This window comes from Somniosus microcephalus, chromosome 5 (genome assembly GCF_052327205.1).
Source record: "Somniosus microcephalus isolate GS21.2 chromosome 5, FLI_Smic_1.0, whole genome shotgun sequence".
NCBI classification, from domain to species: Eukaryota; Metazoa; Chordata; class Chondrichthyes; order Squaliformes; family Somniosidae; genus Somniosus; species Somniosus microcephalus.
The window spans coordinates 24,009,376-24,037,044 of record NC_140991.1 but is presented as its reverse complement, the minus strand read 5'-3'; the positions used below and the strand labels follow the sequence as shown (position 1 = coordinate 24,037,044).

Genomic DNA, 27,669 nt, shown 5'->3' with positions numbered 1-27,669 from the left:
TTGGCCTTTATCTCAATGGGGCTGGAATACAAAGAAGAGGAAGTGATGCTTCAGTTGTATAGAGCCTTGGCCAGACCCCCATCTGGAGCGCTGCGTTCAGCTTTGAGAACCGCACCTCAGGAAGGAAATACTGGCCGTGGAGGCGGTGCAGCGCAGATTCATTAGTATAAAATACCGGGGCTTAGAGAGTTAAATTGTGAGGGGCAGGTTGCATCAACTTGGCTTATATTCCCTTGGGTATAGAAGATTGAGGGGGTGACCTGTTTGAAATGTTAAAAGGATTCGATAGGGTAGATACTGAGAAAGCATTTTCTCTGGTGGGGGAATCCAGAACAAGGGGCATTGAACCTTAAAATTAGTACTAGGCCATTCAGGGGTGAAAGTGGGAAGCATTTTTTCCACACACAAAGGCTTGTAAAAATATGGAACCCACTCTCCTAAAAGGCTGTGGATTCCGTGTCAATTTTTGTTAGGTGAGGGTACCAAGGGATGTAGAGAAATAGCGGGTACATGGAGTTGAGGTACAGATCAGCCATGATCTATTAGAATGGCAGAACAGGCTCGAGGGGCTGATGGCCTACTCCTGTTCCTATGTTCTTATAGTTTCCCGTATACACAGAGTGAGATCTTGGCGTTAAACTGTTCTCCACTATTGGGTGTGTTGGTGTGAAATTGCTGTTTTAACAGAGGCTAACCGAAACAGACGTCTTTATTAACTAGAGTGGAGGAAGAAATATCACGTGAATGTGCTAGCAGGCCTCCTACCAAAAAAAAACCAACCCACACAACGTGATTTCAACCCAGGTATTTTAATCAAGGCTGAAAGAATTAGCAACCGTTTGCACAAATGACTCCCATCATGTTTTTTTTTGTGCCACATGGCAGATCAGAGTCGGGGATTAGAAATCCGATGGCACAACGCTCGTTTTTTTCAGGCGCCCAAAAACGGCCTCCTCAGCTTCCAATACGGCAGCCAGGTGGCGTATTCTCATCATGAGCCGGAAGTTCGACACCCGTCGTATTGGGGCAGGCAACAAATAAATGTCGGCGTCCGGGGGGCCTGCGCCTGCGCCTGAAACAGGCTTTAGGCCCTGTGTATATTCAAGTAAGGAGCCTAATGCCTATTTTGGAACCCAACCTCTGCAATATTGTGTTGCCAGGCCTAAATGCGGCTTAACTGGCGGTCCTTCAAGTGACCGCAGCCAACAAGGCAGGTGTTTAAAATATACCTTACCCGACTGTGGAGCCGGGAGGAGCAGGAACAGGAGCGATCCTCCCGAGCCCACATTCAAACCACTTTTTCATTCAATATAATAAAATGCCGGTACACTGACTTCCCGCAAACCTCCTCTGGCTGAATTCATGGTCGGTCGTGGCCTGTATAGCTGACAGACAAGAATGGCAATCTATAAACTCGGCTAACAGGGCAGACACAGATCACTGATCACAGGGCCCCCCAGTGATAACAAACAAAGGATAACAAACTGAGAAGAACCTTGACAAGGTACAGACTTAGCGAACATAGCCTAGCGATCGAAAAAGGCAGACACAGGCAAACCAGGCTGCCAAGAGAAGACAGGATATGCTCTCACTGCAGTCTGGGAGTAGTTGAGACAGAGATGCACTTCCTCACAGCCTGTGGAAAATATCAGGACATCAGGGAGAATTTCTACCAAAAATTCTCCCAAATATGCCCTGAATTCAGAAATCTGAATGACAACCAAAAACTCCCTTTCCTACTGGGGGAGGAGAGAAGCTGTGTAACACTGGCAGCACACTATGTTACAGCTTGCCATGAACAGAGGGACAACCAGTAAACTAAGACAAGAATATATACAAACAAGGCGAATGTATATTTATAAACTGTATGAATAGAACCGCGTTTATGTGTTCAACCATAAATGTATTTTGATGCTTTGGCAACATAAGATGTACCTTATCATGCCAATAAAGCGATTTGAATTGTGAATTGTGAATTGAGTAGTACCAGGTTCTGTCTGTTTCCTGTAGTTCTAAGCTAAGAACAAGTAACCTAACAACATGTGTATATATATATATATATTTCTTTATTGAGATTTATTGAGTTCTCAAAGAAGTACATTCATAGATATATATAGTGTATGAAAGCCCCCGTACATTTACATGTACATTCACACATATTATTGTACATGCTTAAAATCCATCTGACGCACAGAATAGGTTGAATTGGCCATTACACAGGTAATCTTTCTGATACAAAACTTTTTTTTTTGTTGCTAATACTTGAGTATACATTTAATTACCTTGCATTATGTACAGCTGCATAATGTTTCTCAAAGGTAATATAATAAAAAATGGCAGAAAAGTCTAGGAGGAGTAAAGCACTGCCCCACAGTTAATAACATCCACGTCACTGGTAGGGAGCTCCCCTGTGCGTCTCCGAGCATTGCCAAGATCAGAAACCATATGACTTTGGACCAGCGGGAGAACCTATCCTCGGGAGAGAGCTACCCAACCTCGGGAAACTGTGATACGCTGCACATAGAGCTCGGCAGAGAAGGGCTATTGTTTTCGGAACTAATGTTACGTGACAGATTAACATTGAAATAGTCTATCGCAGAGCCGCCTAGAGGCAATAACTGGTACCTGCAGGTACATGGTGCTAATTTTAAAAAATGGATCGTCCCATAGAGTGTCTGGTATGTGAGCATTTTGAATGTTGAGACCCCGGAGATTACTTTTCTCACAGAGGGTTGTTAGAACATGGACTGCTTTATCATAAGTGGTTTTTGAGGTAGACTCTTACATCATTTAAAGGAGAACATATTTGAAAATGAATAGAAAGGGATTTGGAGAAAGGGCAGGGAAATGGGATAGTAGATAGGTGCAGTTGAAGAGCGGGCACTGATATAAGCATGATGAACTAAATGGCTGTAATTTATACGATTTTATCCTCGCTCTTTATGCTAGTAATGTACCGATCTTGTGAACATCAAGATAATTAGTTTTCTCCAGATAATACCAAGTCCTTAGAGTGAGAGAATCGTCCCTCCCTATCTCTGCAACCTCCTCCAGCCCTACAACCCTCCGAGATCTCTGTAACCTCCTCCAGCCCAACAACCCCCCGAGATCTCTGCAACCTCCTCCAGCCCTACAACCCTCCGAGATCTCTGCAACCTCCTCCAGCCCTACAACCCTCCGAGATCTCTGTAACCTCCTCCAGCCCTACAACCCTCCGAGATCTCTGCAACCTCCTCCAGCCCTACAACCCTCCGAGATCTCTGTAACCTCCTCCAGCCCTACAACCCTCCGAGATCTCTGCAACCTCCTCCAGCCCTACAACCCTCCGAGATCTCTGTAACCTCCTCCAGCCCTACAACCCTCCGAGATCCCTACAACCCTCCGAGATCGTTGCAACCTCCTCCAGCCCGACAACCCTCCGAGATCGCTGCAACCTCCTCCAGCCCTACAACCCTCCGAGATCGCTGCAACCTCCTCCAGCCCTACAACCCTCCGAGACCTCTGCAACCTCCTCCAGCCCGACAACCCTCCGAGATCGCTGCAACCTCCTCCAGCCCTACAACCCTCCGAGATCTCTGTAACCTCCTCCAGCCCTACAACCCTCCGAGATCTCTGCAACCTCCTCCAGCCCTACAACCCTCCGAGATCTCTGTAACCTCCTCCAGCCCTACAACCCTCCGAGATCTTTGCAACCTCCTCCAGCCCTACAACCCTCTGAGATCTCTGTAACCTCCTCCAGCCCTACAACCCTCCGAGATCTCTGCAACCTCCTCCAGCCCTACAACCCTCCGAGATCTCTGTAACCTCCTCCAGCCCTACAACCCTCCGAGATCTCTGCAACCTCCTCCAGCCCTACAACCCTCTGAGAACTCAGCTTTCCTCCAACTCTGGCCTCTTGTGCATCCCCCACTACCTTCACCCCACCATTGGCGGCCGTGCCTTCAACCGTCTAGGCCCTAAGCTCTGGAATTCTCCCCCCCCCCACCCAAAACCTCTTCACCTCTCTCTCCTCCTTTAAGACATTGCTTAAAACCTAACTCTTTGACCAAGCCATCTTTGCCTCGGTGTCAAATTTTGTCCAATTACGCTCCTGTGAAAGGTTTTGGGGCGTTTTACTGCATTAAAGGTGCTAGATAATGCAAATTGTTGTTGTTTCAACTGACCAATTAACCCATTAAAAACCATAATAAGCTAGCCTATGTCGTGGGTGTTGCTGGAACGTGGATTAGACACTTTAAGTCTCCACTGAGAACCTGGATAATTGTAATGAAGACTCTGCATTCGTAATTTCCTTGCTCTGTGCTCTCTCTTCTCTCTCTTTACTTCCTTTGGGCACGGGATTCCCTTGAGTTTTGGGTTGAAAACAACCTTTAGTTGCCCCGTAAAGCGATTTAATTAAGTCGGCTGCACTACAATAATCGAATAAGCAGATTGTTAGAAAATAGACGTCATTGCAGCAAACCAAATGTCACAGATATTAAATAACCTGCCTTACAAATCCTCACATGCATGGCTAGAGAACGTACAAAATTACAAAAGAAATGAATATGATTTATAATACCATTCAGAGAGAGAGAGAGAGATTAAATTAGCTATTAGCCACTATTACTGAATAAATAGATTGCTGCATCTGGCGAGAGGGTGGGTTTTATTAGTGAGCACTGAAACTCCCAAATTGTAAGAAACTAGTAAACTAACTTATACTGTGTACAATTTTGGTCTCCTTACCTAAGGAAGGATATACTTGCCATAGAGGGAGTGCAACGAAGGTTCACCAGACTGGTTCCTGGGATGGCGGGACTGTCGTATGAGAAGAGATTGAGTAAACTAGGCCTGTATTCTCTTGAATTCAAAAGAATGAGAGGGGATCTCATTGAAGCATACACAATTATTACAGGGCTTGATAGGGTGGATGCTGGGAGAATGTTTCCCTTGGCTGGGGAGTCTAGAACCAGGGGCCACAGCCTCAGGATAAAGGGTAGGCCATTCAGGACTGAGATGAGAAGAAATTTCTTCACACAGAGGGTGGTGAATCTTTGGAATTCTCTAGCCCAGAGGGCTGTGGAGGCTCAGTCATTGGGTATATTCAAAACAGAAGTCAATAGATTTCTGACTAGTAAGGGCATCAAGGGATATGGCGATAGGGCCGGTGAATGGAGTTGAGGCAGAAGATCAGCCATGATCTCATTGAATGGCGGAGCAGGCTCGAAGCTCCTATTTCTTATGTTCTTATGTATCTTGCATATGCACTAAGCATATTTATAATAGTCCTTATTGTTACCAAAGATTATATTGCATGTCTAAATTTAGACTATCCCTCCATATTTGTAGGGTGGTGCAGTCCTTCCAGGATTCTCTTTCTGTTTTTTTCCAGCCTCTCTCATATACACACATAAATTAAGAAGATTCTACCTTTCCCAGTTTCCAAGAACATTTTGCAAAATAAGCAAGCGGTGCATAAATTTCAAATGTAAAGTTTTGCTCATCATTTACTACTCACTTATCAGTAACAGAATAAAATTCTTGCATATTCTGCACGTCACACTTTAAACGTGATCAGAAAGCCAAAAAACAAAATGGTCACGCTTTTCTAATTGGCTCAATTCCTCTCAGGGACCAATCAAAAGACACTTCCTTCCAACCCGCTTATCCTGATTGGTTCAAAGTTCCCAGGAACTCCTGGGAAAATTTGAGCCAATCAGAATAGGTGAATAGCAATGAAGTAATTCTTTCATTGTTACCAGGGAAATTTGTGCCGGTTTACTGCTATCCACTTACTTCCTTACATCTCCCACAAACTGATACCGTATTTTCTTGACTAAACATGAGCGATGCTACAGCCTGTCCATTGGACCCAAACTGAAGAGAGACAACAAGATAAGTCAAGCAGCAGAGGTAGAGTAATGCGAGGGAAGACCGAGTAAGGCAAGGCCTGGGAAAGAATGAAGTCGTTTAGATTGGTGGACACATGTCTAATTTGTAGAAATTGGTGCATGTAATGGTGTTTCAGTGTTTGGCAGAATTTCCAGGAAGTGGAGGTCATTCTTCAGTGCAGGTAATAATAATGCGACGTGTTTCACTGTGGTTTGGTCTGGTTAGTTTGAATGGCAGTTCACAAGCACTCTGTGCATCCTGACAATTTATAATATCTTTGAGAAGATCCAATTCAATGTGATTTGAAGCAAGAAAACTGAATTCTAATCGATGTTGTGTCTCCAATACCCTTTATGAACCCACTATTATACCACAGTCATTTCCACGTCAGAATACATGCAGTATTGCTGCTTGCTGGTTTCACTGCGCTCTGCAGTGGGGACCATGATCCCCAGGTCCTTGCTACAGCCGGTCTTCTGAACTATCTTCATCAGAATATTCTTTAGGTGTCTCCTAAACCTTTCATTCACAAAAGCGTAGAGGAGCGGATTGAAACAGCAGTGGGTGAAGGCAATAGACTCTGTTACTTGCAAGGCATAATCCAGCCTCTTGCTCATCTCGCAGTTGCCAATCACGCCGAGGTCTTCCAGGGAATGCAAGAAAAGGACAATGTTGTAAGGGAACCACAAGACGAAGAACACGGTGACCAACATGATGACCAGCTTTAAGGCTTTGTCCTTGCCAAAAGATCTGGACTTGAGCAGGACAGAGGCAATCCGAGCATAGAAGAAGATCATGGCAAAAAATGGAATGATAAACGCGATGATGTTGACCTGGAGTTGTATGGTTGTCTTCCAGATGACCAGTTGCTCGTCGCCATAGTGACTGAGGCAGGTGTACCTATCGCCGATTTTCCAGGACTGACTGAATATGAGTTCAGGGATTGAAACTACCATCGCCAGGGTCCAAACAGCAGCACTGATGACAATGCTCTTGCAGATTGTCCTGTGGTTCTTCATGGAGACAGTGTGGACGATTTGGAGGTACATGTCCAAACTCATGCAGGCTATGAAGAAGATACCACTGTAGAAGTTCACGCTATAGACGGCGCTTATTATTTTACACATGGCATTCCCAAAGATCCACTCCGAGGTCACGTGGGTGGCCCAAAAGGGAAGAGACATGACAAACAGAAGGTCGGAGATGGCCAAGTTCAGCAGGTAGACGTCAGTCATTGTCTTCAACTTGAGGTACTTCATTATCATGAGGACTAGGAAGCTGTTGCCGAGCATTCCAAAAACAAACACCGTGATATACAGGACTGGGAGGAAGATCTTCCCAAAGGCTTTGACTTCATCCTTCGCACAGGGGAGATAGAGAGTGAAGTCGATATCGGTGTAGTTATAGTCCTCGTCATAATAGCCAGAGCTGTAGGAGACCCTCTCCAAGCTAAGGTTGCTCATCATCATAGAAATGGCAAAAAAATCTTCAGTTTCCTTACTGAAAGAAAAATAATAACAATAGTGTTCAGTAAATCTGCAACAACAAAAAAAAACGATTTGCTCTGGGCATACACAAACCTTTTATATTTTGAAGAGTGCAAAAAAATATTTATTTTCTTCCAACCCTCAGAATGAAACGCTAAAATGCATTGCTTTTTTTTACAGGGAGTAAATGTCGCCCAATGTGGTACAAAGTCGTACAGAGCAAAATCTCCTAGGTTTGATCCCCAGTCAGTGCTGAGTTAACTAACCACCCCCAGAAAGAAAGAACTTGCATTTCTACAGCGCCTTTCAGAACCTCAGGACGTCCCAAAGCGCTTTACAGCCAATGAAGTACTTTTGAAGTGCGGTCACTGTTAAAATGTAGGAAACACGGCAGCCAATTTCGGCACAGTAAGCTCTCACAAACAGCCAGCAATGTGATAATGACCAGATAATCTGTGTTTTTTTTTAGTGATGTTGAGTGAGGGATAAATATTGGCCAGGACACCCCCCTGGGCAAACTCCCCTGCTCTTCTTCGAAATAGTGCCATGGGATATGTTACAGGAAACTTTGTGCTATCCGGAGGTGAGCTATCCGGCAATCTGGAGCCACCGGCAAAAATCAGCAGCCGTTTTTTATTCTTTTTGTTTGTTTTTTTTGCTTTGTTTGAACAGTCAAGCTGTACAAGGTCTGTAGCTATAGCAACAGCTTCAGCTACAGAGCTTTAGGGCCACACCCGAGTGTTTAGAAGCTGTTGCTAAGCAACAGTGTTTGTTGTCAAATACGGAGATAAGAATCTCCGTATCTCTCAACATTAACTCTGGAGAGTACGGCAGTTTTGAGGCAACGGCAGCAGCTCGGTCCCGTGGGTGCCGGATAGCACAAAGTTTCCTGTATTTCCACCTAAGAGGACAGAAGGGGTCTCGGTTTAACGTCTCATCCGAAAAACAGCACCTCCGACGGTGCAGCACTCCCTCAGCACTGCACTGGAGTGTCAGCCTAGATTTTGCGCTCAAGTCTCTGGAGTGGGGCTTGAAGCCACAACCTTCAGAGGTGAGGGTGCTACCCACTCAGCCACGGGGAAGCAGCTGGAGAGAAACAATTGGCTTCAGTGCCCTTGGGCTGAGAAGGAGAAAAAGAAAGTCAGGATTCACATTCCTGAATCCTGATGGAAAGTGCGCGTGCATGTCTGTGTGCGTAATGCCCTCCGTGTTAAATAGCCTGCTGACACTCACTATCTATATGAAGTTGGGTCACTTGGGTAGGATGTTGGGTGGGGGGGGGGTGGCGGTGGTGAAGAGATCGCAAAGTCTCTGTTTGAAGAATGGACTCAGTCGAGAATATTTTGTGGACTTTATGGGATTTTTCTGAGGGTATTTTCCCTGTGATGGGATCGCCCTGTGCAGATACGTGAAAAACTGGTTTGTTAAAACTCCAGAGAACGCATGGCAGTTGGCTGTGACAAAAGAACTGTCAGTCATCCAGAATGTATGGGTTCACCAGATAATCCTGGAAAAAGGAAGGGGGGCCATTGACGAGGGAGCTGAGGACCCTGAGGCACCCGTTGAACTTGACCCTATTAGAAAGCCACTCTAATACGCAAAAGCACTTCTCACCTCCCTCGCAGAAGAGAAGCAGAACAATTAACCCACTGGCCTAGCCAGCCGAAGAGGAGCCAGTTTTTCCCAACACAAAGACCGAGAGATGTCCCAGACTAAGGGCCATTAATCCAATCACGCAATACTCATGGGTCTGATGATAGCCCATCACTGACTAAGCACCGGAGTGCTTAGAAACAAAAGGAGTTTAAAGATTGGCGGGAAAGATAGGGGTAGCAAGACTCCTATAAAGATAGATCCTTTTCCACCATTCTCTCTCGCTCTCGCTCCACCAAGATCGACCTAACAAGTACCACCAGAGGAAGAAGCTGCCGAGACTGAGAACCGCAAACCCCTCACAGGGAACAGCCTCCGGGCAGTGACTTCCCACAGCTGAGCAGAGCGATCGAGACCGACTGTGTGTGGTGGTAAGCATGGTCTCGAGTGTCCCAAGCCGGTAACCAGATATCACAGGCGAGCTGGGTGAGGTGTAAGGGCTCAGGGTTTTTCTCAGAAGTGAAGTTTTTGGGCTATTCCAAGGGTGGGAGCTTCGTTTGGTTCAGCCAGGCAAAGGGGTTTATGCGACTGGGTAATTCGTTGGTAGGGGTGGAGTTAGAGTCTACCATAGCAACAAGGGAATTACTGCATGTTATAGTCCCCAGTTGTGTACTGTATGTATGTTGTTTGTAACCTGGATCTTATTCTCCACAGAGACAGTGATTTCGTTTAGTAGTGCATGTTTTAGCCAGTGTATGTTAGACCAAATAAATATAAGTTTGATTTTTCACCGAAGCATTCCTGTCCGTGACTTATTCCATTTACACTCTGAATAATAATTCCCGGGTATAGAACTTTCGTAAGGCGGGGGCGATTCGAACTGTCCGTCTAGCAATTGGGCTAGGATCAAAAACCGCTTACAGGGGGCTGCTGGTTCCTGTTGAAAGTTACCCAGGATGAAACAGTACCTGCAGGAAAGGAGAAGAGAAATCTGAATTTGACATATTTTTACTCTTCCCAGTTTCTGTGAAGGGACTCTCCGTAGTCTAAACTTTGGAGATCAGAACCGCAGTAAGGGTGGAGCTGGAGGACACATTAGCCGCACCAAATTCTTCCTCCCCAAGGTCAGGCCTGAGCTCTGCTGCCGGCAACTACCACAGAAAGGAATGAACGGAGGTATTTCTTTCGGTATATCCTCATCGAATCTGCTCACCCCCACCCCCCGCCCCCCACCTTCTCCAAGCCCCTTGGAATAGCTTCTGCCTATTGGACTCACAATGACTGCAGCAGACTTTTAACAAAACAATTTACTCTCGGGCCGTGGGCTTCGCTGGCAAGGCTGGCATTTATTGCCCATCCCTAGTTGCCCTTGAGAAGGTGGTGGTGGTGAGCCGCCGCCTTGAGCCGCTGGAAACACTTGGGACGAAGGTACTCCTACAGAGCTGTTAGGGAGAGAGTTCCAGGATTTTGACCCAGCGACGCTGAAGCAACGGCGATAGATGTCCAAGTCAGGATGGTGTGTGACTTGGAGGGGAACTTGGAGGTGGCGGCGTTCCCATGCGCCTGCTGCCCCTTGTCTCAAACAGATTCAAACAGACCAAAAGCTGCTTTGGAGTTGCATACTCTCTCGTGCTCCTGTCCTCTCTCTGATTGTTCACCTTCACTAAAGGCTCTTTCCTTCCCACTGAAAGCACTATTGTTTTTGTTTGTCACTGTGGCTCAGGAAGCAACGTCCAGCTGCTATTTTAAGGTCACTGGGCAGCTGACTAGCGGATGATACTGTCATTGTTTGGTGCGAATAGACTCATGACATTGTAATAAATGAGTAAAGGAAGGGGAACAATAAATGCACACGGATGTCAAAAAAAGTAAATAGTGTAACACGACCGGGAAAAAGGAGCCCTTGAAATAAACAGTGCATTCTACCTCTTTGCTCTTTTGTTCCAACTGCTAATTAATACTTATTTTGCCCCACAGATGTGCTACTTCCACCTCATTGATTTGTTTCCGTAAAGGGCCATTGAATGGAATCGCAGCTCTCATAATAGACTGTCACGAATGAGAACTGTTTGATCCTTCACATGGTTGGAAACATTGGCTGGAGTAGCATAGAGACTTGAGCACAAAATCCAGGCTGACACTCCAATGCAGGATTGAGGGAGGGCTGCACTGTCGGAGGTGCCGCCTTTCGGTTGAGACATAAAAGCGCCTGCCCTCGCAGGTGGATGTAAAAGATTCCACCGCACTATTCTGAAGAGGTTTCCCACATTACAGCAGTGACTACACTCCAAAGGTACTTCATTGGCTGTAAAACGCTTTGAGGCGGCCGGTGGTCGTGAAAGGCGCTATATAAATGCAAGTCTTTCTTTTTTTCTATTAAGAGCAGGGGAGTTCTCCCCAGAGCCCTGGCCAATATTTATCCCTAAACCAGCATCACTAAAACAGATTATCTGGTCATTATCTCAATGCTGTTTGTGGGAACTTGCTGTGCACATACAGGAAACTCTCGATTTACCAGCACCTAAAATAACCGAAAATCTCTGTTAACCGGCAAAATTCAGGAGTAGGTTCAGATAAGTTTCACTTCATATTAGTGGCCGTTCCTGGATCTGTGGCCGTGTAACCGGGGTTCCTGCACCGTTGCTATGCAACAGGGACACCTGGATCTGTGGCCGGGGTTCCTGCACCTGTTGCTATGCAACAGGGACGCCTGGATCTGTTGCTGTGTACGGAGCTCTCGTACCTTTTAACTATACCTCTCTGTAATCCGGACTTTTTGATAAACCGGCACCACGCCGGTCCGGTCGGTGCCGGATAAAAAAGAGAGTTTCCTGTAATTGGCTGCCACATTTCCTACATTACAGCAGTGACTACACTTCAGAAAGTACTTCATTGGCTGTACAGCACTTTGGGATGTCATGAGGACCCTAAAGGCACTTTATAAATGTAAGTCTTTCTTTCTTAATAAACCACTGAGGCCAGTGGAGTAATTTGCCGCGGTCCTGCCAGTGAGCTATTTAGGGTCGCATCGGGATCTTACCCCATTTGGGACACAATCTAATTTCTAGGCCAGTGTCTTCTGCAGAGTAGAAAAAAAACATTGAAAACTGGCAGAGGATAAGAAAGACCTGCAAGAATGCACAGTACAACATCACATCCCCTCTCCTATAATCCTGTTGGAACAAGAAACCGCCCGATTTTCCTCTCCTATTGAAGTCAACGGAATTGGAAGTCGAGTGGTTCGTATAACGGACGGTCAATCCACATCGACAGTTTTACAGTAAGTTGAAAATCTGCCCCCCAGTATTTCACTGGGACCAGAAAAACTACCTTGTAATGCACCGCTACCCGTCGTTCATCTCTCGTTCCTTCTCAGTTCCAAAAACACCTCCCTCCACCCCTCCGCAGCCTCGCAGTGTTTAAATTGCCAATTAAACGCCCATTCTGCAAGTTTATTAATGTCTTCTTGTACTTTGTCGCAGTCCTCCTCTGTATCAACTACACTCCCCCCCCCCCCCCCAATTTGGTGTTGTTCGCAAATTTAGAAATTGTACTTCTGATTCCCGAGTCCAAATAGTTAATGGAAATTGTGAACGACAGTGGTCCCAGCCCCGATCCCTGTGGAACGCCACTGCCCACCTTTCGCCAGTCTGAGTAGTAGCCCTTAACCCCTATTCTCTGATTCCTTCTAATCTCATGGTTTGGTTGGGGGCTTGATAATTTTTTACTGTGTTCCAACAACACTGTATCTGTGGTCCAGGTTGCACAATCTGTTTGCATCGACATTGTCTAATTCTTTCACCAATTTGCAGAGCTGTTTAATAGTGCAGAGCTCCAAAACGTTTAATGTTGTGGTAGAGCAGGCGAGAGTATCTTAGAATCATAGACCAGTACAGCACAGAAGGGGGCCATTCGGCCCATCGAGTCTGTGCTGGCTCTTTTGAAGAGCAATCCAGTTAGTCCCACTCCCCCGCTCTTTCCCCATATCCCTGCAATTTCTCTCCTTCAAGTATTTATCCAATTTCCCTTTCAAGGCTACTATTGAATCTGTATCCAACATCCTACTGGGCAGTGCATTCCAAATCCTAACCACTCGTGGCGTAAAAAAAAATGCCATCGTGTCGCCTCTGGTTCTTTTGCCAATCACCTTTAATCTGTGCCCTCTGGTTATCGACCCTTCAGCCATCAGCTCGATCAGCTCCGATGGACGGGCCACATCATCCGCGTGCCCGATACGAGACTCCCAAAACAAGCGCTCTACTCGGAGCTGCGGCACGGCAAGAGAGCCTCAGGTGGGCAGAGGAAACGCTTCAAGGACACCCTCAAAGCCTCCTTGAAAAAGTGTAACATCCCCACCGACACCTGGGAATCCCTGGCCCAAGACCGCACAAAGTGGAGGAGAAGCATCCGAGAAGGCACCGAACACCTCGAGTCTCTTCGCCGGGAGCAAGCGGAAGCCAAGCGCAGGCAGCGCAAGGAGCGCACGTCAACCCAAGCACCCCACCCACCCGCCCCTTCCACCACCGTCTGCCCCACCTGTGACAGAGACTGTAGGTCCCGCATTGGACTCATCAGTCACCTGAGAACTCATTTTTAATGTGGAAGCAAGTCATCCTCGGTTCCGAGGGACTGCCTAAGAAGAAGGAGAAGATTGGAAACAGTTTCTCTTTATTTACTCTATCTAAACCCTTCATGTTTAATTCCCAGGGCATTAAAAAGCCCCCTGCTGTAAGTTTAGAAAGTGCTCGTGAGATCCAACAGGCCTACGGTTAACAAAAGCAAAATACTGTGGATGCTGGAAATCTGAAATAAAAACAGAAAATGCTGGAAATACTCAGCAGGCCGGGCAGCATCTGTAGAGAGAGAAACATAGAAACATAGAAAAATAGGAGCAGGAGTAGGCCATTCGGCCCTTCGAGCCTGCTCCGCCATTCAATATGATCATGACTGATCCTCTATCTCAATACCATATTCCCATACCCCTTGATGCCTTTTTGTGTCTAGAGATCTATCTCTCTCCTTCTTAAATATATTCAGTGACTTGGCCTCCACAGCCTTCTGTGGTAGAGAATTCCACAGGTTCACCACCCTCTGAGTGAAGAAATTTCTCCTCATCTCAGTCCTAAATGTCCTACCCCATATCCTGAGACTGTGACCTCTGGTTCTAGACCCCCCAGCCAGGGGAAACATCCTCCCTGCATCCAGTCTGTCTAGCCCTGTCAGAAACAGAGTTAATGGGCTGGATTTTGTCAATAGGGGCGCGCGCGTTGGGGATGGGACTACTGGTTTTCGGGTTTTAGTACCGCCCCCTGCGGGCTTAGCCAGCCAGTTAAGGGAAAGCCGGTGACAGAGGACGTCAGCGTATGACGTTTCATCTGTCAAAAATTTTTGACAGATGAATTGTCAGCGTTTGACAGTTTTGAGAAGCTGTCAAACACTGACAATCCCTGTTCTAAGGTGAGCCCTTGTACTGAGGACTCACCAAACCTCTTTCCTCAGCAGAAATCAGATGGCTGCTGCATCTGAGAATGCAGCAGCCATTCTGTCATCTCTACCGTGGAGATGAGGAGCCTCCGGATCCCCAAGGGTTGAAGCCTGCAGGAAGAAACAAAGGTAAGTAAACTTTTTCTAACACTTTACACTCGCCTCTCATACTTGCACACATCACTCACCTCCACAGCACACTTTTCGACCCCTCTCACCCGGCAGACCCACTGCTCACCTCGCTGACCCTGGCGGGGTTCACAGCCGTCGGGAAGCCTGCACTTGCAGGGGTAAAATGGGGATAAGCCTGTTAACTGCCTGTTAACAGGCAGTTAAATGGCTGTAATCCCCTTCCCGCCTCGAGGAGACGGGTCCCTGCGTGAGTCGGGGACCCGCCTCCCAGGAAGATGACACGGAGGCGGGTTGGGAGCAGGTTCGGTACCTGCTCCCAGTTTCTGCCATTTTCCCGGCAGTCCCGCCTCCCCAGGGCTGGCAAAATTCCCCCCATAGTTTCAGGTCGATGATCCTTCGTCAGAGCTGGAAAAAGTTGGAGAAGTAACAGGTTTTTAAGCAAGTGTAGGGGCAGGGAGAGGGGGAAGGGAGGAAAGAACAAAAGGGAAGGTCTGTGATAGGATGGAAGGCAGGAGAGATTAAGAAACAAAAGGGATGATGGTGCACAGCAAAAGGATATGGTAATGGGACAAGTTAAGAAACAAAAGATGACTTTAGATGAAGTGTAAATGGCAATGGCAGAATGATCGACAGCTGCCATGTGAGAGAGAGAGAAAATATGATGGGGGCCAAGGTTATAGTCTGAAATTGTTGAACTCAATGTTGAGTCCAGAAGGCTGTAAAGTGCCTAATCGAAAGATGAGGTGCTGTTCCTCGAGCTTACGTTGAGCCTTCCATCCTATCACAGACCTTCCCTTTTGTTCTTTCCTACCCTCCCCCCTCCCCCTGCCCCTAGACTTGCTTAAAAACCTGTTACATCTCCAACTTTTTCCAGTTCTGACAAAGGGTCATCAACCTGAAACTTTGGGCTCGATTTTCCAAGCCCCGAGGAGGCGGGTTTAGAGGCGGGAGTGGTGGGGAAATTGCAGAATCGGGGGGCAGGAACCCATTCTGCCCCCAACCCACCTCCGTGCCAATGTCCCAGGAGGTGGGTACCCGACCTATAGAAACATAGAAACATAGAAGATAGGAGCAGGAGTAGGCCATTCGGCCCCTCGAGCCTGCTCCGCCATTCAATGCGATCATGGCTGATCATCCAAATTCAGTACCCTGTCCCTGCTTTCTCCCCATATCCCTTGATCCCTTTAGCCTTAAGAAATATATCCAACTCCTTCTTGAATATATTTAATGAATTGGCCTCTACTGCCTTCTGTGGTAGAGAATTCCACAGGTTCACCACTCTCTGGGTGAAGAAATTCCTCCTCATCCCTGTCCTAAATGGCTTACCCCTTATCCTTAGACTGTGACCCCTGGTTCTGGACTCCCCGACCATCGGGAACATCCTTCCAGCATCTAGTCTGTCCAGGCCTGACAGAATTTTATAGGTTTCAATGAGATCCCCTCATTCTTCTAAACTCCAGCGAGTATAAGCCCAATCGACCCAATCTCTCCTCATACGTCATTCCTGCCATCCCAGGTATCAGCCTGGTGAATCTTCGCTGCACTCCTTTCATGGCAAGAACATCCTTCCTCAGATAAGGCGACCAAAACTGCACACAATACTCAAGATGTGGTCTCACCAAGGCCCTGTACAACTGCAGCAAGACATCCTTGTTCCTGTACTCAAACCCTCTCGCTATGAAGGCCAACATACCATTTGCCTTCTTAACCACCTGCTGTACCTGCATGCTTACCTTCAGCGACTGGTGCACAAGGACGCCCAGGTCTCGTTGCACTTCCCCTTCTCCCAATCTATTGCCATTCAGATAATAATCTGCCTTCCTGTTTTTGACACCAAAGTGGATAACCTCGCATTTATCCATGTTATATTGCATCTGCCATGCTTCTGCCCAATCACCCAACCTGTCTAAATCATACTGGAGTTTCTCGGCATCCTCCTCACATCACACATGCCCACCCACCTGTGCTGGGAGCCGCTTCCCCGAGGTGGGAAGGGGATTAGTGCCAATTAACTGCCTGTTAACTGGTAGTTAACAGGCATTTTTTTGCCCAATCCCTATTTTTAGCCCTGAAGTGTGGGCTTCCCGATGGCTCCGAACCACGCCAAGTTAGCAAGGCGGACCGTCGGTCTGAAGGGGTCGAGATGTCCGTTGTGCAGGTGAGTGATGGGTGCATGTGTGCAGAGGTAAGTGTGTGAGGTAAGTGTAAAGTGTTTTAATAAGGTTTACTTACCTTTACTTTCTCCTGCAGGCTTCCTTCCTTCAGTTCTCAGGAGTCCCTCAGTTCACCGGCACAGAAAGCAGAATGGCCGCTGAACTGTCAAAAGTTGCAGCCTCTGCTTTCTGGTCTGGAGAGATCTCTAACTGAGTCTGAGTAGAAGGACTCACGTTAGAAGACAGATTGTCAGTGTTTGACAGCTTCACAGAGCTGTCAAACGCTGATTTTTCATTTGACAAAAGCTGACGTCACCAATAACCAGGTGTCCCTTAATTGGCCTGCTGAGCCCGCTGGGCGGGCTTAACAAGGTCAATCAAGGGAAAATAGCGTGGGTTGGCCACAAGTCGATGGAGGCGGGACTACAACCCAAAAAGTGGGAGTCCCGCCTCCAAAATCTCCCCATTGACAAAATCGAGCCCTTTAACTCTGTTTCTCTCTCCACAGATGCTGCCTGACCTGCTGAGTATTTCCAGCATTTTCTGTTTTTATTGCTACGGTTAACAACTCTGGTTCAACGTATCTCTGGAGCTTTCAGCACCTGACCCTCTAGCCTCTAACCACCCCGCCCGCTCAAACATCCTTTTTTTTCCCCGTCTTTAATATTTTATAACTAATAAATAAAAGTGTTCAAAGAAAACGATAAAACACTCGATTTTTTTTTTAACGCCCCGATGATTTTTCTCCCCGGGTGTTGCCCGCAGCGCTGTCCCTGAGATCATTCCTCAATTCCTGGAGACTCCGGGGGCAATCCTGGAGGGTTAGCGAACCCGAAACAGGCCCCTGAGCACTTTGCAAAACCCACCTTCGCTCCACGTGGCGCCAGTTCCAGACAATGTGAGCTGGACACCCCGAGAGGCACATACGCCGCTCAGCTTTAGTGTACCCCAGAATCAGATTGGGACCAGACTCCAGAGATAAGCCGCCACTTTGACGATGATATGTGCTGGAGAGGCTGTACCATCAATGTGAAACTAGCAGTATAACTGCACTCCTAAATATCTAGCAGACTCAGGCCCGTGTGAACGTTGATTACATAAAATTACATGGTATTTACAGCACAGAAACAGGCCATTCGGCCCAACAGGTCCATGCCGGTATTTATGCTCCACACGCGCCTCCTCCCGCCTTACTTCATCTCACCCTATCAAACCTATCCTTTTATTCCTTTCTCCCTCATGTGCTTAGCTAGTTTCCCCTTAAATGCACCTATGCTATTTGCCTCAATTACTCCTAGTGGTAGCGAGCTCCACATTCTCACCCCGCTCAGTGATTGAAACAGCTTAAAAGCAACAAATACAGAATAAATAAGTGTTAGTACAATCACTGCCCCTCTCTGGACTCCCCTCCAGAATGCCCTTGCCATTCACGACCTTATTGTGGACGGTTCATTGACATTGTGGCGTTGACCGAAACGTGGCTCAGGGGTTGCGACACCTTACCCTTTACTGAAGCCTCCTCAACTTTCTATAATTTCCACTACCCGCCCCGCCCAAACCGTCGCTTGGCAGTGTGTGACCCTTATCACCAAATTGTACCTCGGTCTCCACCACTACCCCCTCAGGCTCATCGTCCTCCTTTGAGCATCCCATTTGGTTCCAGCCCTTTCGCCTCTCCTTTAAAGTCCTCGTTGTTTACCACCCACACCCAACTCAATCCCCGAGATATCCTCACTCCTTCCCTCCCTCAGCCTCTGCACCAAGCGACTCTTCATCCTCAATGCTTCGAGTCAAATACCTTGAGGACACTGTTCTACATTACATACACTTTGTTGTTGTAGTGCCATATTTTACAGGCGTGTTCCTGAAATGTAGGAACGAGGAATGCAACAGTTTATGAGGTGCATTTTTCCCCAACTGAAGGCAATTATATCGTACTTGGTAGGCACTGATGGAACTGTTCAATTGTTTTTCGAGGTTGCTCTGAACTGAAAAGATTTTGTTCCCTTTTCCCGGTGAGGTTAAAAAAAAAAGCACATTACAGGCAGAGTGAATGATTCCTTACCAGAAAGACCTCCTTCCACAAAGCTGAAACCCGTCCTGTCCTAATCTCTTTTCAATCCAACTCAGTTATCTTGTGTTGTCTTGAAATCCTGGAAGACTTTTCAGAATGGAAAATTTGAGTCTAGTGGAGAGAGTCCAGTATAAATTTAACATTCCAAACTATTTCAACAGGCTTTATTATTACAAGCAAAAGCTAACATTTTCACAAGCTTAAATTTAGCAAATTTTCATGTTCAGCACTTAATATTTAAGTAAATTGAACCACATATAGTGTGTGCTCCCTTTTGATGCTGTGATGAAGGGTACAGTAATACTGCTGCTGTGTTATGTCTTTTATGTTATATCTTAGTAGGAAACATAGCAGCCAATTTCCACAAAGCAAGGTCCCGCTAATGGCAATGTGATAATGACCATTTTAATCCATTTTAGTGATGTTGATTGAGGGATAAATATTGGCCAGGACACTGGGGGAGAACTCTCCTACTCTTCTTCGAAATAGTGCCGCGGGATCTTTTACATCTACCTGAGAGAGAGCAGATGGGCCCTCGTTTTTTTTTTTATTCGTTTATGGGATGTGGGCGTCGCTGGCAAGGCCAGTATTTATTGCCCATCCCTAATTGCCCTTCAGAAGGTGGTGGTGAGCCGCCGCCTTGAACTTCTGCAGTCCGTGTGGTGAAGGTACTCCCACAATGCTGTTAGGTAGGGAGTTCCAGGATTTTAACCCAACGATGATATAGTTCTAAGTCAGGATGGTGTGTGACTTGGAGGGGAACTTGGAGGTGGCGGTGTTCCCATGCACCTGCTGCCCTTGTCCTTCTAGGTGGCAGAGATCACGGGTTTGGGAGGTGCTGCCGAAGAAGCCTTGGCGAGTTGCTGCAGTGCATCTTGTAGATGGTACACACTGCAGCCACGGTACGCCGGTGGTGGAGGGAGTGAATGTTTAAGGTGGTGAATGGGGTGGCAATGAAGCGGGTTGCTTTGTCCTGGATGGTGTCGAGCTTCTTGAGTGTTGTTGGAGCTGCACTCATCCAGGCAATTCCATCACACTCCTGACTTGTGCCTTGTAGATGGTGTAAAGGCTTTGGGGAGTTAGGAGGCGAGACACTCGCCGCAGAATACCTAGCCTCTGACCTGCTCTTGTTGCCACAGTATTTATATGGCTGGTCCAGTTAAGTTTCTGGTCAATGGTGACCCCCAGGATGTTGATGGTGGGGGATTCAGCAATGGTGATGCCATTGAATGTCATGGGGCAGTGGTTAGACTATCGCTTGTTGGAGATAGTCATTGCCTGGCACTTCTGTGGCATGAATGTTACCTGCCACTTATCAGCCCAAGCCTGAACGTCATCCAGGTTTAACGTCTCATCCGAAAGACGGCACCTCCGACAGTGCAGCATTCCCTCAGTACTGCACTGGGAGTGTCAGCCTAGATTTTCTGCTCACATCTCATGGAGTGGGACTTGAAACCATGACCTTCTGACTCAGAGGCGAGGGTGCTACCCACTGAGCCACAGACGATGAAGTTTAATGCGGACATATGTAAAGTACTGGACACGGGAAGGACAAATGCACAAAACACATACTGGATGAATGGTGCACCAAGTCCAAAAAGACCTAGTAGTCCTAATAGACAATGTCCAAACAATCTATCAATAAAGCCAACAGAATGTTGAATTATAGGGCAGGATTTTCATTGGGCCGTGGAGGTGGGATTGGAGGCGTGTGGGGGGTTAAAATCCCGAAATCGGGGGGCACGACCCCATCCATGCCAGTTTCAAAGGAGGCGGGTACCCACCCCGCACTGGGACCTGCCTCCCCGAAGCGGGAAGGGGATTAGTGCCAATTAACTGCCTGTTAACAGGTAGTTAACAGACAGTTTTTAGCCTAATCCCTATTTTTATTGTTGATGTGTGGGATTCCCAACGGCTCCAAACCACGCCAAGTTTGCGAGGCGGACCGTCGGACTGAAGGGCTTGGAGAGGTCGAGATGTCCGGTGTTCAGGTGAGTGATGGGTGCATGAGTGCAAAGGTAAGTGTGTTTGGTATGTGTAAAGTGTGTAAAGAAGTTTTACTTACCTTTACAGCCTTCCTTCCTTCCTTCAGGTCTCGGGAGTCCCTCATCTCATCGGCACAGAAAGCAGAATGGCCGTGATCTGTCAAAAATTGCAGCATTCAGCTTTCTGTTCCAGAGAGATTTCTAAATCATCCTGAGAGGAAGGAATTAACTTAGAGTACAGATTGTCAGTGTTTTACAGCTTCAAAGAGCTGTCAAACGCTGATATTTCATCTGTCAAAAGGTCTTGACAGATGAAATATCAATCTGTGATGTCACATGTTGCCGGGTGGCCCTTAATTGGCCTGCTGAGCCCGCTGGGCGGGCTCAACAAGGTCAATCAAGTCAAAATCGCGTGGGTTGGCTACAACTCGATGGAGGCGGGACTACAACCCCAAAAGTTGTAGTCCCGCCTCCTACCCACCTCCTCAATGAAAATCCAGCCCATATTATAATCAGAACAGTAGAATATAAGACAGAGTAAGTCATGATTAAATTGCGTAGTGCTCTGGTCAGTCAGACTGTACCTTGTGTACTGTGTCCAGCTCTAGCCACCAACACACAATGGGAGACATTCAAAACATTGAAGCAATGCAGAGAACAGCTGCAAAACTGTCCTCTAGTCTTAGAAAAGACTTGGAGTCTTCAACTTCATCTGGGAAGTGATCTTATAGAGAGAGGGAGGTTATATTAAGATTATAAATGGTATGGAAAAGTTAAATTCGTAAAATTACTTTGAACTGTGAAGAGTAGGAAAAGGGGGCCACAGGTTCAAACTAGTTAAAGGTAGAACCAATATCAGCAAGAACTTATTCACACCAGGAGTGATTAACACATAGAATGGACGCTGGATAGAATAGCAAAGGAGAAAACCCTGGAATCATTTCCGAACCAATTAGATGCTGCAAATCAGGAACTTTCAGGTCATTCTGGGTGGATGTGCTAAATTGGGCCGAATGGCCTCCCTCATCTGTAATAACTTTGTGATCTAACGGAGACTACCTCTGCGGGTAGGAGGTCAAGGTTGCAGCCAAAATAGGCAAATCGGCCTTGGCTTCAAAAATACTTACCTGCTACACACTGGGGTACAGAACGTTTAAAACCGTTACTGCGTCCCAAAGCAGAAGAATGCTCATCCCTTCTTTGCAAAGTGCAAAAAAAAGGCACAGATATAATACTGCGCGCAGCTCTGGTCACCACATTAAAGGAAGGATGTGATTGCACTTGAGGGGGTGCAGAGGAGATTTACGAGGATGTTGCCTGGGCTGGGGAATTTTAGCTATGAGGAAAGATTGGATAGGCTGGGGTTGTTTTCTTTGGAACAGAGGAGGCTGAGGGGAGACCTAATTGAGGTGTATCGAATTATGAGGGGCCTAGATAGAGTGGATTGAATGACCTATTTCCCTTAGCAGAGGGGTTAATAACCAAGAGGCATAGATTTAAAGTAATTGGTAGGAGGTTTAGAGGGGGTTTGAGGAGAAATATTTTCACCCAGAGGGTGGTGGGGGTCTGGAACTCACTGCCTGAAAGGGTGGTAGAGGCAGAGACCCTCATCGCATTTAAAAAGTACTTGGATATGCACTTGAAGTGCCGCAACCTACAAGGCTACGGACCAAGTACTGGAAAGTGGGATTAGGCTGGATAGCTCTTTGTCGGCCGGCGCGGACACGATGGGCCGAATGGCCTCCTTCTGTGCCGTAAATTTCTATGATTCTACGATTGATAATGACAGGGAATGAGGCTCCACTGCGATCTTGGGGGTAATCACTCCGACTGGTGGTGTGGAGGGGGGGCCGCGATGGGACCTGGCAAGGTGTTTGTGGAGGAGTAAGGAGTGCAACAGAACGTGCTGAAGATTAGCAGCCACCGTCCACACTGTGCAGCTGGGGGGGGGCGGGGGGAGCATTGGGAACTGCCCAAAGCAGGACGCAGCTGGCCTGAGGCATACTTCTTCCCAGCACACAGCCACCGTCATTCCTCCCTCCCTTCATTCAGAGAAGCATCACACCCGGACTTGGAATGACTGTTTTTAATAGGCGTCCAGCCGGAGCGTTTCCAGGAAACCAACTCTACTCTATTTGACAATAAACTTTCAGGAACAGCATAATCAATTATTACTCATTTATTCTGACTTTCACCATGCATCAACACCATGGGAACCTCTGAAAACAGGAATCAAAAATAATCAAATTGAGTGTTATAGTGAAAGGCTGTGCGACAGAGGTTTTGATATATGCAGAGGTCATCGTAATGTGGGGCTATTATACTGAAGTTAAACAATCCCAGAAATTCGGGTCGGGGGCTTCCCGCGGGTGCAAGCCCCCGACCTGCACTTACCTTGCGCGCCGGCCGTTGAGCTCTGGGCTCCCGTGGAATTCCGCTCCGGGGCCTGCTCCAACTCCCGGCGCACTGTGCTTGCGTGTCCCAGGGGCGTAGTTAGAGCGATGCGTCCCCTGGGATCACGTGAGCCATGGGCAGCCAATCAGAGGAGGGAAAAGCCCATTCATAAGATTGACAGGAAGACCTGTCTAAACTTATGAATATACGGGCCCCAAAATAACAGTAAACCTTCAAATAATTTTTTTTTTAAATCACACTTTTTAAATAACTATAAATTACATTAAATAACTATTTAAAACAATAATTAAAATTTTTGAAAAAAATAATTTTATAAAAAAACAGGGCTAAAAATAAACTTACCTTGCTTTAAAGTATTTAAAAATAATAAACCTGTGGAAAAAATGTTTTAATTTTAATTAATTGGCCACTTACCTTTTAAAATGCAGTCCTTACGCCTGGTTTTTACATTTCTAAAATCTAAAGACTTACCCTCACGGAAAAACCTGTTAAAAAAAACGTAAGTTCAAAGTGCACGCGCAGACTCCCGCGCGCACGCGTTCGACCTCTGAACCCCTTCATTCAGAGGAACGGAAGTACCGGTTTCACGCGCATGCGTAGTGCATGCAAGAAACCGGCACTTCCATCGGGTCCATGCGTGAGTACCCCGTGCGTAGTCACGCATTGGGACCCAAATTTCTGAGCCTGTAAATGGTGTGTGTGAATCACAGGCTGTAGTTTATCGCACTGGGGCCGTACTCTGTTCCCCTGTTGCACATGTACTTGGACTCCACTCAGCTCCTGACAGCATGACTAAATCGAGAATCCATGCTGGACTGACCCGTGCTACAAGACAGACCGACTTGCATTTATATAGCGCCTTTCACAACCACCGGACGTCTCAAAGCGCTTTGCAGTCAACGAAGTACTTTTTTTTTAAGTGGAATTGCTGTTGTAATGTGGGAAACGCGGCAGCCAATTTGCACACATCAGGTCCCACAAACAGCAATGTGATAATGACCAAGAGACCGACAACGTTGAACCAACCTGCCAACTTTCAATAGGCTTTAAAAAACTTATTGGTAGTTGAATAAGATTAAAAGGTTTCAATCACCCTGTCTGGTTAATTCCTCCTGTTAAAGTTAATTGCTTTTTTTTTAAGTTGCAATTGTTTAGTTTTTGTCAGACAGGATGTGTCATTGCCATTCATATTAAATGAAATAACAATATTTTTTGTTAATTATTATACAAAATAACTACAAGTATTTATTTCCCTAAATAAAATCATTCTCACCGTTGCTACTACTGATGAACTGTCTGTTTAATTGTAGTCACTCGGTGACAAGCATTGGGAAGATCACAGTTCCTGGCTCGGAATTTCCTCGGAGCTGATCCTGCACTACCGGCGTAACCTTTCCGGCAAAGCTACAGTGGCAGAGCGAGAGCAGCTCCGAGTAAATTCCCGGGCCGGTCACTGCCATAATTTCGCCTCCCTTGCTGCTGACTCTACCTCCCTCTCCGTCCAATCCCCTGGATGGGTGCCACCCTGTGACTATAATATTTTAGTACAATTAGAACAGTTCAGTTCAGTGGGCAAATGCACTGCTCTGTATAGCACTGGACCAGATAGGCTAGAAGACCGAGGTCTGATCCACGGCCCTGGGCTGGGGGGGATGGAGGGGTCAGCAGGCATGGTACGGTTTCTCTTTACCCGGTGTGGAACACACACTCTCTCCCTGTAGGGACCCCGCACTTACCTAAGGCCAGAGTTGAATGTGGGTTGAGGCTTAGGGAAGGAGTACTGTTAACCCTACTAAAACTGCACCTCTTACCAACAACAGAGAATCGGTAAAATTCCCGCTGCTTTTTCCAGCCTCGACCACCGTTAAGATTGTCTTGCAGGGTTTTGTGGAGCTGATAGAGGAGAATCCCAGTCCCAGTGACAGTTCTACCCAGAGAGGTTCCATTAGTGAGCCAAGGTGGCTGGTCAACCATCAAAATTGTCCTGAAGTGCTGGGGCCTTGCCTGGTTCATGTATCTGATTAAACAATCTACCAGAGGAACAGGAGGAGACCGTTTAGCCCCTTGGGCCTGCTCCGCCATTCATTTAGATCATGGCTGATCTGTACCTCAACGCCATTTACCCGCCTTTGCTCCGTATCCCTTGATACCCTTACCCAACAAAACTCTATCGATCTCAGTCTTGAAAGTTCCAATTGACCCCCAGCATTCCCAACCTTTTGTGGGGGGGGGGGGGGAGAGTTCCAAATTTCTACCACCCTTTGTGTGAAAAAGTGCTTCCTGATTTCGCTCCTGATTGACCTAGCTCTAACTTTAAGATTATGTCCCTTTGTTATCGATACCCCCACAAAGGGCTGAATTGGTTCCAAGCTTCCACTGCCGGGTGTATCATCCACAAGCCAACTTGCCCTGGCTGGGCAGACTACAGTTACCCGGAGCTCCTCATGATCGGCATGGCTGGCACTAGACCTCACTGTCAAACGTGTCAGTGTCACGCAACCATCCTCGTGCCCACAATGTGAACACACTGCAAACCTCATCGAGCGATGGTTCCATCGGTTGGAGGTGCAATGCAAAGGTTCAGAAACATCTTTGAAGCCCAAACCTAGGCACTGAGCTCAGATTTATGGCTTGTTTTCTCATACCTGGAGCCTTAGAATTTAGTCAGATTTCATTCCTGTGATGTGTCTTGGGATGTTTTACTACGTCAAAGGCGCTATATATTGTTGTTGTCATGGCCTGCTTGATCCTACCCCTCCGTGGCACAGTGCAGTACTATCTCAGCATCTGCACCATCTAAGCCCATGGCAATTTATGGAGGTAAATTTGCAAGGAGCTGCTGCCAATGTGGAGCGTTGGCTGGACAAGAGCGCAGGTTGGAGATAAGGCTGTAGTCCTGATTCTCCAAACCCTACGCTCACTGTTAGCGAGACAGTGGAGCCTCACAAGATTAACTCCCCGCACAGATCGCCAACTTAAAATAAAAACACAATCAACAGCAATCAGCTAATGCCATCACGACATCTCGTAAAGGTAGAACGCACACTTAACTGAGAGCCACACTGCTTCTGTTACCAGATATGTACATCCGAGTATTAGACCAGTAATGAATGAAATTTCGGTTCAACGGCCAATTTTTTTCAGCACTGCACTGATAGTATCCGATCTCCTAATTATAAAGTATCAAAATAAAGCACGATACGCACACTATTAATGTCACTCAGCGTGACAGCACCACAACTCTCTTGTGTATTACCTTCTGAGTGGAGTCTTGCTCTCTGCTGCACCGTCCCTGGTTTCTTTGTGCACGGTGTCAAGCACTCTGTGTTATTTATATTCTGGGCTTGTTTCCTTTACCGAGGTTGGTGGTCACTAAAGCTTCCTTAGCTGGGTTGCATCCTGTGTTAGGTTTCTTTGCAGGGTTCCGTTTTAACAAGGACACCCACGCAACCCCCCCCCCCCACCCCCCAACCCCCTATCACCACCCCACCCCACCCCAGCTCCATCCACTCTCTTGTCTTGTCCGCCATCCATCAGAGGTAAAGAACGCCCCGCGTGCTCATAGGACCACATGAAAATGTACGGCCGCGAGGGACTCAACTGACAGCTAATTAATAAAGAAAAGAAGCATTTCTACCCCGCCTTTCACTACCTCAGGACGTCTCAAAGCGCTTTACAGCCAATGAAGTACTTTTTGAAGTGTAGTCACCGTTGAAATGTGGGAAACGCGGCAGCCAATTTGCACGCAGCAAGCTCCCACACACAGCGATGAGACAGTGGCCAGATAATCTGGTTTTAGTGATGTTGATTGAGGGATAAATATTGGCCAGGACACCCCTGCTCCTCTTTGAAATAGTGCTGCGGGATCTTTTACATCCACCTGAAAGGGGCAGACGGTTTAACGTCTCATCTGAAAGACGGCACCTCCGACAGTGCAGCACTGTCTCAGTACTGCCCTGAAGATGGTTAAAGCCTAAGCCGGACAGTGATACTCTGTAATGGACACAGAATCGGTCCCTAAGTCATTCAATTGTTTTCCAAGAAAAGGGAAAATCATAAGAGCTTTTGCACACACAGATATTTGACAAAGAGAGTTGGGGAATGCTGCAAATCTAAAACAAGAGAAAATGCACAGCTGATCTGCAATGTTCCCTTCAATTTCTTTTGGGGTGCGTGGCCCCTTTAACGGGCTGCGCGGCCCATTCAAATTTCCGTGCATGTGCGCTTTTTCCATTCAAAAGCTGGTGAGCCGGCTGCTCGGGACCTCCAGACCGTCATTATCAGCGCGGCTGAAAGGGAACCTTGTCTGCCAGCATCAGAAATTTACTACGTTAAAGGCGCTATATTAATGCAAGTTGTTGTTGTACTTTCTGCTTGTCCTGAGCTGCCTTGTTGCCTCCCTCTCTTCTGCTTCAATCAGCAGTGTTGAGAATGCATTTCCACTATAGGGGAATTAGCCAGAGTTATCATGT

At 46.9% G+C, this 27,669-nt stretch overlaps 1 protein-coding gene across 1 annotated transcript; it reads right to left on the bottom strand.

Annotated features, from left to right (window-relative positions):
- Window positions 1-2,049: 2,049 nt before the first annotated feature.
- LOC147116952 (atypical chemokine receptor 2-like) lies at window positions 2,050-26,492 on the bottom strand. Its single transcript, XM_085987443.1, has 3 exons — window positions 26,454-26,492; window positions 18,789-18,884; window positions 2,050-7,374 (listed from the first exon to the last, which is right to left on the bottom strand). Exon 3 carries the CDS (start codon window positions 7,341-7,343, stop codon window positions 6,240-6,242), a length of 1,104 nt encoding a protein of 367 aa, XP_085843569.1. The 5' UTR covers window positions 7,344-7,374; window positions 18,789-18,884; window positions 26,454-26,492; the 3' UTR covers window positions 2,050-6,239.
- Between the last annotated feature and the right edge of the window lie 1,177 nt (window positions 26,493-27,669).